This window comes from Budorcas taxicolor, chromosome 2 (assembly GCF_023091745.1).
Source record: "Budorcas taxicolor isolate Tak-1 chromosome 2, Takin1.1, whole genome shotgun sequence".
Lineage (NCBI taxonomy): Eukaryota > Metazoa > Chordata > Mammalia > Artiodactyla > Bovidae > Budorcas > Budorcas taxicolor.
In genome coordinates, this window is record NC_068911.1 from 2,014,026 (window position 1) to 2,027,485 (window position 13,460).

Consider the following 13,460-nt stretch of genomic DNA (forward strand, 5'->3'; position numbering starts at 1 on the left):
ACCCTCGGCCCCTCTGAGCCCCGGCCTGGTCGTTGGCCCCTCCACAGGGGGCTGTAGCCCGACACGCGAGCCCTCGGGGTGGGGGTGGGCGCCAACCGAGGGAATCAAACAGGGACACACCGTTCGAAAAGAGGCTTTAGTGAGCGCACCGAGCTGCCTCCGAGCCCTCTAGCACTAGTGAGCAGACGGGCCGTCCTGGGGGGGCCTCGGGGGGGCCGGGGCGCCGTGTGGTCCCACGAAGAGGCAGCGGAGCTTGGGCTGCAGGTCGTTCCACACCTTGCTCATCTGCGGGAGGAGAGGGGCGGGCCAGCTGGGGGGCAGCCGGGGGGGACACACAGCACAGACACAGCCGCGCCCACGGGCCCAGAGCGGCCGGAGGGCGGGCAGTGGGCTTCCCACCCCTCCCTGCAGTTCCCCCCACAGGGGCCACGGGGGCTGCTTCCTCTGCGCCCTGCGTGCCCCGCCCCGCGCCCCATCCCTGCAACCGCGAGGACGGCCTCACGGGTCTCCCTGGCTACCAGAAGACCGGAGAGTCGGGCAAGAGCCGTGTCAAGTCCCGGTGCCCCGCCCAGGTCACTCGTCAAGGTCAGCTGGGCTGCCGCTTCTGGAAGGGGGGGCGCCCGCCAGCCCGCGCGGGCAGCTGTGGGGAACCCACCTCCTTGTGCCCTTGGACCTGGGAGTTGACGAAGGCGCCGAGGATGTGGGAGGTGAGCGGCAGGTACGCGTGGACCAGCTGCGTCTCCTGGTGCAGGCAGTACAAGGAGTAGTGGTTGCGGAGCTCCATGGTCTGGATCACGCTCTCCTGCTGCAGAGCAGAGAGCCCCTGGCGCCGGGCCCGGCACGCCTGGGAGCGCCCCCCAACCCCAGCCCGAGCCCTGCCTCTGGGCCACAGCGCCGGCACTGGTGCACAGGCATCAGGAGCCCAGCAGCTCGCGGAGCCCCCACAGGGCGGCGGGGAGGGCGGCGGCCCGGCCGGCAGGACGGAGCGGCCCCCACCCGCCCGCCCCCCACACCAGCCGAGACGCACCTCCACGATGCGGGACTCCAGCTGCTCCACGGACTCGGGCTCGCGGCTCTGCACGGCGGCGCTCATCATCTGCCTCTTCATCAGGCTGTACTTGTGCAGCGCACGCTGGTGCTTGTGCAGCACGCCCTTCTCGTGCCTCTCGCACAGGTCCTGGGGGCGGGGGGTGGGGTGGTCAGGGCTCCAGCCTCCAGCTGGGGCCTCGCCTCTCGGACAGCGAGCCCGCACCCCACTCCTCACGCTCGGTGGTCGCAGGAGGGACGGCCCGGGTGAGCCGCCCAGGGCCGAGCTGCGAGGGACTCACGGTGCAAATCAGCACCGCCAGGGCCCCGCGGGGACGCATGAGCGCCAGGCCGGCTCCAGACCGCACACCGTGAACTGACCGTCCCCAGAAAGCCGGTGTGCCTCCAGCAGCAAGACCTTCAGGGACAGGCTCCCGAAGGCAGACGCCCTGGCATCTCCATGGGGCCCCAGGATAACCTGGTCAGAGGCCTTGTGGGAACAGGAGCCTTCTGCGGGAGTGCAGGAGGCCCGTCCACCCTCCGCAGCCCTGGCCCCAGGCTGCTGTCCCACCCCAGAGCCATGCCCCTGAAAGGTCATAGCATGTTTTCAAGGCTCTGTGCCAGAACAAACGGCCGCGAGACTCACCTTGTAGGACTGCAGCAAGTCCAGGAAGAGGTTCAGCTTCTCCACCACATCGTTCTCCTCCTGTTTGCCCTGGAAAACACGGGTCAGGTGGGCCAACACCGCCCGAGCACACAGCTCGCCACACGGGTGCCCCGCCCTCCTGACTGGCAGGGGACACGGGAGAAGGGAGGCTCCTCCCCGGGTATGTGGCGGGGGTGGCTCCTAAACAAGGCATTCGCTACCAGGTCCCGGCTCTGGTCCCAATGCTTTGCAAGACCCTAAACCACCAGCACATGTGCCCTGAAAAAAAGCTGTCGCTGCGGAAGAAATCCTGCCTTGAGTCTCACCTGTCCGGCTGGGACACAGTTACCAGGTCTCCCAGCTGGTCTGGGGAGAATAAAGCTAGGACACATGAAAACGGAATTGAGAACGAGCTCCAAGGTCTTCACCTGCACAGCAAGCGTGAAATGGAACCCTGGCCCAGACGGGTGACAGTCCTGATGGGCACTTGTCCCCTTTGGTGCAGTTAAAGCTGTATTAATTTTACTCCAACACAGAAACCATGGAAAGGCACTGAGAAGCGTTCGGGATGCTGCGTCTGTGCGGACATGACGGCATGTGTGAGGGATCCGAGAACCTCAGAGGCAAGCTACAAGCCGCGCCCACCAGAGGCCACACGCCCCGCCTCAGGGCAGAGACTGCACCCACTTCTGGATCAGAGGAGACCCTGGTAACAGCGGAGTCAGGGCCCCCACCTGCTCTGAGCACCCCGCCCAGGTAACCTGTCCGAGAGGGGCTGTGGGCCGGGGCCCGGTCCCAGCTTCGTTCATAGGTTTTACAGACTGAGCTCTCAGTAGACAGTCGAGGCTTAAAATGAAAAGCTGTCCACAATCTGGTCCAGCCCTCTTGTTTCTAACCGTGGAGAGAAAGAGCTGGGGACCAGTGCCGGGTGAGGTCCCTGCTGAGACTCGGGCCGGCACAGAGCAGGCTGAGGTAGCGTGCTCCGTCTATACCCAGCCAGCCCTCTGACACCACGTTCTTGGTTCCCTCTCACACCCAGAGATGGGCCAGCCCAGCGCCAACTCCAGGAGATAGGGACATCGCCCGGCACTCAGGTTCTAAAGGGAACCTATGGGCAGGGCGACCACGGAGAAAGAAAACCCAGGACTTTCCACACCAGGAACACAGTTAGTTTCCTGTTCCAACACTCAGAGCCGTGTGGGCAGCTGAGCGCCCACCTGGAGCCGGAAAACCCCCTGATCTTCCCGTCGCTGACTCACTACTAAGGAGCTTCGGGCCGCTGCCAGGCAGCAAGGCCTCCACACGGACAGCGTTTCAGTGCATTTAAAACCACCCACCAGTGGCCTAAAGCCCATTTCCCCAAGAGCCAGGAAGCGCGCTCTCGCCCCGAAACTCATGTAACAGTTTTATAGCCTAAGAGCACCCAGATGGACCTCTCTTTTCCCTCTGACTGCAAATAAATCCCCGGCAACACGATTCTCTGCAGAGTTCTATTATGCAAGTAACTCTGCCGCAGAACAGAAGCGTTTCCTAAAGTTAACTGGGCGTCCAGGGTGAGACCTGGGTGGGGCCTCTGGGGTGCGGGGAGCCCGGTTGCTCTGATGAGTTACCAAGTGGCCAAATGCCACCTGCCAGGACAGCAACACAGGAGCTGCCTGTGCATTGTGGGCGCCCTGGCAAGCGCAAGGTTACAGTTTCAAGGTCAGGGCAGACCTCACAGTCTCAGCAAAGCCGGCTCTCTGGGGCCAGGACCCAGTGTGTCCCCAGCATCAGCAGCCCTCAAGGCCGTGAACCTCTCCCAGGAACCACCCAGAACAGACCGGGACGTGCAGAGCCGACCGGAGAGCCCTGGTGCCCTCACGCAGGACTCCGAGCCCTGATGTCCCCCTCAGGAGGAGACGCTCCGTGCACCACGGCACAGGATGTCCTTGGGACAGGCGCCTCGGGGGCATGCCCACTCACCTGCTGTGCGGCCTTGTCAGCCAGCAGCGCGAACTCCACGGACAGGCCTTTCAGCGCCTGTTTGAGGGACCCCCACGTGCTGCTGTTCAGCGAGGCCCAGGAGGGGAGCGGGGTCGTGTCAGACCCCAGGGCACTGAGGGAAGAGGAGGCACTCAGGGGAAGAGACACAGGCCCGGAAGCCGGGCGGGCAGCCAACCCAACAGCCCACTTCCCGACACCACGCCCCCCGGGGCGCCCTGCACATCTCCTAACCGAGACCCCCGCTGCTCAAAGAGCAGGCACCCAGGGCGTCTGTGAGAAAGGTGGGACCTCTGCCCAGCGAGATCTGAACCACGTCGGTGAGACCCAGGCTGGAGGTTCGTGGGTTCCGGGGAGAGGCGTGGGGGCAGCTCTGGCTGGAGGCCGGGCCCCTCCTCCAGGGGAGTGGGAGTGTGACCAGCCCCCGGCGGCCTCTCCCAGATCAGACGGACCTCTTCTCAGGTCTGGTCCGGACAACGGAGCGGGGCGGAGGAGAGGGCGCCTACGCTTAGAGCCCGACACTCTGCCCACACTCTCCACCCTTTCCCTTCTTCTGAGTACGATGCCCTGTCTCCGCAGCCCTTTCCTTCCCTCTCTGGGGTGCACGGGTCGGAATGAGGGTCATCACAGTAAACGTGCTTGCTCCTCCAAGCCTGCCACCCAAGTCTAAGACCCCTCCCCACAAAAGGGACCCTGCGGAGCCGACCAGGGTCACCTGCCTCAGCTCCTTCCCGAATATGAGAAGGTCGGCGGCGTTGTCGATGGCCCGCGACACCATGCGCTCAGCCCGATCACGGAGCTTGTGAAAGCTGTTGTAGATGTTTCGAATCAGCTCGCGGCTCATGGCGAACTGGGTCTGGATGTCGGCCGGGAGGAAGTCCTGACGGGGTGGGAGGCAGGGACGGTCGTCACCAGACGGGACAGCCGTCCAGGAGATGACCGACGGGAGAGGAAGCAGCTCCGTCCACCGAGCAGGTGACCAAGCCCAGACCCCAGACCCAGGTCACCTAGTGGCCAGCCCAGGAACCCACCCTGGACCTCCCCTCCTGTCCAAACCGAAAACAGAAACCGGCGCCACATGCGCGCCATCGAACAGTCCTCAAGCCCGACACGATGAGCGAGCTTCCTGACGACGCACCAGGAAGGCCCCTGGGCTTCCTCATTTACTCCCCAAGACTAAGTTATCACCCACTTTACTATTAACTACCCGTTAACACTAACTAATATTAACTACACAGCACTTGGAGAACAAAAAGTTCAGGGAATAAAATGAAGGTAACGTCTGGAGAAGTAGCTTAAGAAACAATCACCAGAAAAGCTACCAAATAGCTACTTTCACCCTTTTGAGAAAAGGATCAGATGAACTAAACATAACAATAAGCCAGTGCAAATAAAAAGAAAGGAAAAAATTAGTAAGATAACCCAGTGCAACATCAATCCCCGTATTTCCAAAGAGCAGACGTCCGAGCGCACGTCCATCTGAGCCACGGAATGCCTGGGGACACGCTGCGAGGGCCTGCGGCCGGGCGCTGTGGTCAGAGGGCGCTGAGTCACACACGGGCTCAGCTGCCGAGACGCCTGGGACCTTGGCCAACGGCAGCCTCCACTTCCCCGTCTGGATAATGGGCCTGGCACCCGCTGTGCTTCAGATCAACTGGAACAAGCGTTAAGTGAGGAAGACACGCGAGGCATCTCAGACTGGTCTGGCGCTCAGAGAAAACCCAACTGTGAGCCCTGCTGCCGCACTGGGGAAGAGCGAGCATCAGGATTGGGTGAGTACCTTGGCCCGAGCCGCCAGCCTGCAGTTCATGAACTCGTCTCCCACGCACTGAGCAGATTCCTTCAACTTGTTCTGCACATCCTGCAAGAGGGGAGAGAGAAACCCTTGACCCTCAGCCGGCCGCAGAGAGGCGGGCAGGACCCGGTCCCTCTGAGACAGCAGTGTCTCCGTGTGCCTAACGCCAACTCCCGAAGCCTCTTCCTGCCTCCGGCTCCGTGTTCCCCCACTGGCCTTGACGTTTGGGGTGGTTGGTTTTCCAGAGGCGGAAAAGCTCGACTTCGCAACAGCACTGCAAACAGCGGCTCTGGAGAGGAGCCCTCCCTCCAGAAAGACGGAGACGCGCCCGCGGACCAGGGGCAGGAGCGTGGAGACAGACGCGGCTCAGACACTGAAGCCTCCTCCTCCCCTGAGCAGACCCACGGGACTGGGCCCAGAGCCCAGCAGAGCTGACGGGCAGAGAAAGGACGGCGCTGGGCGTCCCGCGCCCTGGCTCCGAGCTCTGCCCGCGGAAGTGGGGCTCCCTGGTAAAGCCCAGCTTTCAGACGAGCTCCCACGAAGAGCCACGGGACAAACACAGGCAGAGACTGCAACACAGGGCGGTGTGCGGGGGCAGGAAGTGCGGCATTTCAGAGCGGGGCACCTGCCCCAGCGCCCTCCTTCACCAAAGCAGCATGCGGCGCCAGGGAGGCCTGGGGGCTCCCACCTCCCAGCACTTTCCTCGTCTGCAATCAAGATCCCTGTTCCACAGAAGCCAGTCCAGCCCCAGGGTTCAAAAGACCCACCCTCCCCACTCAGGGGCAGGAGACCACAGCAAGCATGCCCTGAACGTCTGGAATGAGTCCCACAAAAGGGGCCAATGGACAAGCACCCCAGAGAGGAGGCTGCCGCGGATCTCTAGGCTCAAAGGCCCCTGTGGCCTCCAGGGAGTGTGTGCCAAGACGAGAGGTCAGGCGCACGGGCAATCTGCCTACGGGGCTCTGGGCCCGCGGCCGTGCCGTCCACTCCAGCACAGGAAGTCCTCCGCGGGGCCCCCTCTGCCCATGCCCACAAGGAGAGGGCCCACGGGGAACCCCCGGTGCCAGAGAAGGACTCGGACCTGGCACGCAGGGCCGCCACGGTAGCGCCTCCTCCGCCGGGAGCAGGGCTGTAGCCCGGCTTCCTGCTGGACCAGATCGGCCAACGGCAGCTAGAGGAGGACACGGCCGCCCCGACGCCTCCCCAGGGACACGGGTGCGGAGGGCCCACACCGCCCGGGACACACGTCCACTGCAGCTCTGCAACAGCACAGAGCCCACCCTGGCCTTTCCTAAGTGCGCACACACCCACGTCGGGGGCCGCTGGCCCACTGGCCACCCCCCAGCCATGGAGCCCCCTCCCGCGGAGCAGCTTCAAACCTCGGGGGCCTGCCAAGAAGCCACGGCTCCTCCCTGGCCGCCAACAGGCCTGACCCAACGCCTCCCACGCGACTGGGGAGACAGCCCTGCTCACGGCCACCCCGTGGAAACAATGCGTCGGGGCCGAACCAGGGGAGCAAGCAGAGAGAACGAACCAAAACCACGTGACAAAGAGAGCCGGGCGCCCCAGGTCCCCCCCAGGCTCCCCGGGTACTCACGGGGCCGCTGAAGGACAGGAACAGCTTGAGGATCGCGTCCTCGGAGAAGGGCGGGTGCCGGGCCACCAGGTTGATGAAGCGCTTCAGCGCCCGCCTCCGGGCCTCGATGAACTCCCTGTCGGCTGGGGGCAGGACACAGGTGACCGCAGGCCCGGGCACGGGCCCCCAGGCTGGCGCTCAGGGCCCAGCGCCTCCCGCACAGACGGCCCCCCAGACCCAGCCACAGACCTCAGGCTGTGGGAGAAGGCGGGCGCCCCCGACCCCACGCCCTGCCCCCAGGGACGCACCTGGGCCAGGTTAGCTGCGAGGAAAACCAGAGCCCGCCGGCTTCAGCCAGCAGCGTCTGACCCCTCACCGCAGGGCCTGCAGACGCCGCTGCGACCCCTTCCTGCTGTTTCTATGGACGAGTGTGCTCCGCTAAACTCGCGCTCACCCGGCCTGGGTTTCCCGCCCACGTCACTTCTACTCTCTCACAAGCACAGACTCCCTCACGTGGGTTAAGTGATTTCACTTTGAGGGAGGGAAATAAGTAAAAGGGGACAATGACGTACTGAGGGTATTTCAATCTGACCACAAATGAAAACGGTATTCTTTTTTTAAGTTATAATATTTTGAGAAAGATCTCTGCTTTACACAGCAGCATGGACTTTCTATTACGTATCGTGTGCAGGCGGGCTCAGCCACGTCTAGCTCTGTGACCCCGTGAACTGTAGCCGCCAGGCTCCTCCATCCATGCAACTTTCCAGGCAAGAACACTGGAGTGGGCTGCCATTTCCTCCTCCATGAAAACGGTATTTAAAGTATCACTTGGGGAAACTCGCTGGCGACCTAGTGGTTAAGACCCCGAGTTTCCACTTCGGGGCATGGGTTCGATCCCTGGTCAAAGAGCTAAGATCCCACATGCCACGCAGCATGGCCAAAGTATTAAAATTCTGAATCACTGGAGGAAACTTGAATCAGGATAGCCCCGCGAAGGCCACACGTTCACAAAGGCTTGGCACAGGACCCAGCCTTCGAGGCCTCCACACGCCCACGACCCCCGGGCCACGGCACAGCCAGCGGTTACCTCCTAGCATCCTCTTGGGCGGCAGGGCAGGCACCATGCGGTACGGGAACTTGTGCAGCAGCGTCTCGTGGAAGACCACGAAGTCGTTGTAGCGGCGGTACACACAGGACTTGAAGCGCTGCGGGAAGAGGGCGCAGAGCTCAAGTCCTCCTCAGACACCCTCACCCTCACCACCTCCCCTGACCCGCTCTTCCCGCCACTAAGCTGGACCCAGGGAAATAGCATGAGAAAATTCCCTACGTTTCTCACCAGGCCTTTTCCTAAGGGGGGAATCCCACACGTCCTCAATGGATGGAGATACAACCTTTAAACACTGCACAGCTCTAACTGCGCGCTTAATTAGCCTATTCTCTGGGTCTTCTGTCAGATGCAAGCCTCCTTACGGGAGTTTTCAACCACACAGCAGCATCGCCCGTCCGGGGGTGTCACGTGAGGACAGCTTTTAAGGTCTGTCTTCAACATGCACTCTCCAACAGCGCTAACACAAGCGGCCTCCTAAAAGAGACCCGACTGCCCGAAAGCAGCTCAGACGCTGAGCACCAATCCTGAGACATGGGAGACTCGTGACAGACAAAGCCACCAACAGGCTCCACCAGGAGCCGCCCATGAGAAGCCTGCAAGCTTCACAGGACACGCGCCCCGACAGAGTGGCCTCGTGGGGGTCGCATGGACGCGCTCACGCGAGACCCAGGCGCCCAGCACGCTACCGAGAGTGCTCAGTACCGTCGCCGAGAGTGGAGGACGTCTGAGACGGCGACAGGCTGTGTGAGGCCAAGAGGATGCTCGGGGAAGACAAAGCTGCGGAGGCAGAGAGAGGCCAGGCGCGCCCAGGGTCGGGTGGGGGTGGAGCACGGAGGGACGACACAGGGGGCGCTCGGGGCAGAGAAGCAACAACAGCAGACCACACCCTGAGGACGCACAGAGGCGAGGGTGACTCTCGGGGGAGCCGGGGACGCAGTGACAAGGAGGCGGCCAGGCAGGCTCACCAGCCGTAACAAACGCTCCATCTGCTGGGGGTGCTGACTGCGGGTGGGGAACACGGGAAATCTGTTCCCTCCCCCAATCCTGCTGTGAACCTAAAAACACATTTAAGTTTTTGAACCCTTAACAGAAGGGGAAAAGTGAAGCAGTGATGCATTTTATTTTCTTGCGCTCCAAAATCACTGCAGATGGTGACTGCAGCCATGAAATTAAAAGACACTTGCTCCTTGGAAGGAAAGCTATGACCAACCTAGACAGCATATTAAAAAGCAGAGACATAACTTTACCAACAAAAGTCCGTATAGTCAAAGCTATGGTTTTTCCAGTGGTCATGTATGCATGTGAGAGTTGGACCATAATGAAGGCTGAGCGCTGAAGAACTGATGTTTTTTAACTGTGGTACTGGAGAAGACTTTGAGACTCCCCTTGAACTGCAAGGAGATCAAATCCATCAATCCTAAAAGAAATCAACCCTGAATATTCATTGGAAGAACTGATGCTGAAGCTCCAATACTTGGGTCACCTGATGAGAAGAGCCGACTGATTGGAAAAGAGCCTGACGCTGGGAAATACTGAAGGTGGGAGAGGGGGCGACAGAGGATGAGATGGTCGGATGGCATCACCGACTTGATGACATGGGTCTGAGTGAGCTCCAGGAGACAGTGAAGGGCAAGGAACCCTGGCATGCTGCAGTCCATGGGGTCGCGAAGAGCTGGACACGACTTACTGATCGAACCGTGACGACCCGTAGGCCGTGAGCTACCCAGCACAGCCCATGCGGCTGCGTGCCCACGTCTGCACCAACTCCGACTCCAGCAAGCATGCAAGCAGCGGGCACAGCCCGGTGAGTCCCCACCTGCCCCGAGGTCCCAACCTTAGCAGGCTCACCCCTTCGCCCACATTTCAGGAGGTAACCTGGACAGATCGGCCTCCTGCTAAAAATGCTGACCATGAGGTCATCGACTGACTTAAGGAACGGGCCGTTTAAGAAGACTGAGCACAAGGCCGCTGTCCTAGTGGGGCAGCGTGTCACACACGCGGGAGCCCAGCCCACGGGTGATGCGGCCCCAGGAGAGGCACTGAGGCCTCCAACCCCACTGCGGCTGCAGATGCCAGGGGGCAGTGGTGCCCACCAGCAACGCTGTCCTCTCAACAAGGGAGGGCCTCCTTCCCTCACTGACCTCAGCCGCCTCCCTCGGCAGCGGCACTGACCTGTGTCGGAGCAAAGTTTAGTTCCCGGCTCCCCTCATCGCGGCTTCAAAACACAGGCAAAAATGCTGCGATCCTTCACTTCCACGCGACAGCCGTCCACCGTGGGGAACTTGCTCCCACATGTACACGTGCCTTTCTGCCCGCTTCCCCAGCCTGAGCCCTCCAGGGCTGCGACCCGAGTCTGTAACCCGGCTGGGGGAGCCACTCTGACCCTACGAGATCCCCCCTGTTCCCCCCACCACACACACACACACACACACACACACACACACACACACACACACACACGCTCTTAGTTCACCAATGACTTAATACACACACACACACACACACACACACACACACACACACACGCACGGACACTCTTAGTTCACCAATGACTTAATCCCCAGGAGAAAGAATGAAAGCGCCTATCAAAACACGTCCCACCTGAACTGCGGACAGGCAAAGGACAAAAGACCAAGGCGCCACCGGGCAGCCCGCGCACGGCCACCGGGGCCAGGATTGCGGCACCCGACGCGCTCTGACCTTGGGGCGCCCCTGATGGGGATGCAGCACCCCCTGGGGTGAGCCCCCCACCCCAGTCCCGCCCGTGCACTTGATATGCGGTGCGGGGTCCACACTCTTCTCCCCAGGGACTGCCCAGCACCGCAGAGCTGCCCGGGGCCAGCTCGTCTGGGCTCCAGGGACAACCACGCGTCCCGAGAGGCAGGACCCCAGGGCCCGGGGACGGTGAGAACAGGCGGGCGCCTGGGGTGGGGGAGCGGCGAGCCGGAGCAGGACGCAGGGGCACGCTCGGGGGTCCTCCCTGCACCTCCCCCCGCCCCAGGCCCGCAGGTCACCTGGCTGGACACCTCATACTCCACGTGCTTCAGGAACAGGCCCTTCTTCTCGGGGACGAGCTCCACCTGCACGGCGTCCCTGGCCAGCAGCTCCTGCAGCGTCAGCGACAGCAGCAGCGGGTTCCCTGGCGGCACCTGCATCCGACCGGCGTCTGGGGCCTTGGGCTCGCTGACCGGGGACACTGGCGAGTCTGCAGAGAGAAGGTGAGCACCGCGGCTCAGCCCGGAGGCCACCCGCCGCCCCCGCCTGCTGGCTCAGCGTGTGGATTCCAGCCACGTCACCCGGCCAAGCCCGGTCCTGGCCCAGGTCAGGCTCATTCATTCGGGCCAGGCGTCCACTCGGGGCCACGTCCTCCCCTCATAAAGCTGCAGGCTGTGAATCAGCATGTACGCCCCCACATCCAGGACAGGGCAGGCCTAGTTTTCCACCTGCGCAGAGGCAAAGGAGTGGCATGTTTGCAAGTTACATGCGAAAAACAAGATTTTTCCTTTTCCCCGGGGTCAAGTAAAGGTTAAAAGGAAAGAAACAGGCCCTAGTTCTCCATGAGCAGGCACGCTCACAATCAGTGCACCCTGCCTTCTTGCCAACCCAGTCACCCTGATGTGTAAAAACCGGCATGTCTGCTTGAGCCGGGCGCCTGCTGAGCTGGGCTCCTGCTCATACAGACTGAAGCACTGAGCCCTAACACCCCGCCTTCCTGGGACACGAGGAGCCAGCCACATGTCGTTCACAGGACAGGCGAAGACAAATCAGAGGTCTTATGTCCAACACGCTGCCAACAAACAAACAAGGAAACCCTGTTGAAAGGTCAGTTTGGTTTTTAGTACAAAGAGTTTAGAACTTTAGAGAAAAACATTCTTTTCAGTTAAGAAAAAAGAATAAAGGTTAAGGTGTCCCTCGGGGGGAGAGGTCTTTTTCCAAGAAACACTGCTGCAAACAAGCAGAGCAGACTGTGCTCCTCCGAATTCCCAGCCTCCTGCAGTGCGGCTGTATTGCTCCGTAGGACTGGCTCGGCCGGCGCAAGACTCCGGCGTACACTCGCATACAGAACCAATGGATAGGTTATTTCCATCTGTAAAATCACTCAGCACTTTAGGATTCAAAAGATAGCGGCCTTGAATTGACTTTAAACATTAAGATAGAGAACAAGGGCTTAATGTGTACGCAGGAACCCCCACCGGCCTCAGAACTCCACGCAAAAGCTCAAGACCCTGTGCTTTAAGGCAGGCGGCTCTCCAGGGAGGGCAGACCCCAGGGCCGCGACGATCCACCAGGAGCAGGAAGGCAGTGTTAGCAACTCACTTGTATTTTCTCTTTTCCTCTTTATATTACACTATACTAATGCTTTGGAACTGTGGTGTTGGAGAAGACTCTTGAGAGTCCCTTGGACTGCAAGGAGATCCAACCAGTCCATTCTGAAGATCAACCCTGGGATTTCTTTGGAAGGAATGATGCTAAAGCTGAAACTCCAGTACTTGGCCACCTCATGCGAAGAGTTGACTCATTGGAAAAGACTCTGATGCTGGGAGGGATTGGGGGCAGGAGGAGAAGGGGACGACAGAGGATGAGATGGCTGGATGGCATCACGGACTCAATGGACGTGAGTCTGAGTGAACTCCAGCAGATGCTGATGAACAGGGAGGCCTGGCGTGCTGTGATTCATGGGGTCGCAGAGAGTCGGACACGACTGAGCGACTGAACTGGACTGAACTGAACTGATACTGCACACGGGGGGCTCCCTGGTGGCTCAGGAGAAAAGAATCTGCCTGCAATGCAGGAGATGCAGGTTTGACCCCTGGGTCAGGAAGATCTTCTGGAGGAGGCATACCCACCCCAGAATGCTTGCCTGGAGAATCCCATGGACAGCGCCTGGTGGGCTACGGTCCTTGGGATTGCAGTCAGACACGACCGAGAGACAGCAGCAGCAGCATAATGCATGGAACAGCACACACATACAACTTACCAAAACATTTATGTGTGCAGATGTGTGTACAAGCGTGCACACACACATGCATGTGGGGTCTGGGTGTGTATGTGTACACGAGTGGGTATATGTGCGTGTGTGTACATGAGTACATGTGGTGCACATACGAATACGAGGAGTGTGTGCATGTGCAGGTGTGTATGTGTGTGTACGTGTGTTTGAATATACATGAACATGCACACGTGTGTATGTGTGCAACAGTGCATATGTGTGTCCATGTGAATATGAGGAGGTGTTTCTAAGTATACACGTACATGTGTGCAATGCATGGACGACTGTGTGCATGAGTGCATGTATACGCACATGTGAATACAGGAATGTGTGTGTACA

At 60.6% G+C, this 13,460-nt stretch overlaps 1 protein-coding gene across 1 annotated transcript in view; it reads right to left on the reverse strand.

Moving 5' to 3' along the window:
• Nucleotides 1-122: 122 nt before the first annotated feature.
• The window catches only part of SNX8 (sorting nexin 8), a 36,483-nt gene continuing 23,145 nt past the window's right edge, over nt 123-13,460 (reverse strand). Inside the window, exons 2-11 of the mRNA XM_052663578.1 lie at nt 11,146-11,336; nt 8,111-8,228; nt 7,045-7,166; nt 5,433-5,513; nt 4,372-4,532; nt 3,635-3,767; nt 1,673-1,741; nt 1,028-1,177; nt 656-805; nt 123-285 (exon numbers count right to left, since the gene is read on the reverse strand). Of these exons, the coding sequence (XP_052519538.1) occupies nt 175-285; nt 656-805; nt 1,028-1,177; nt 1,673-1,741; nt 3,635-3,767; nt 4,372-4,532; nt 5,433-5,513; nt 7,045-7,166; nt 8,111-8,228; nt 11,146-11,336 (1,286 nt within the window). The 3' untranslated portion in view covers nt 123-174. The remainder of the gene's footprint in view (nt 286-655; nt 806-1,027; nt 1,178-1,672; nt 1,742-3,634; nt 3,768-4,371; nt 4,533-5,432; nt 5,514-7,044; nt 7,167-8,110; nt 8,229-11,145; nt 11,337-13,460) is intronic.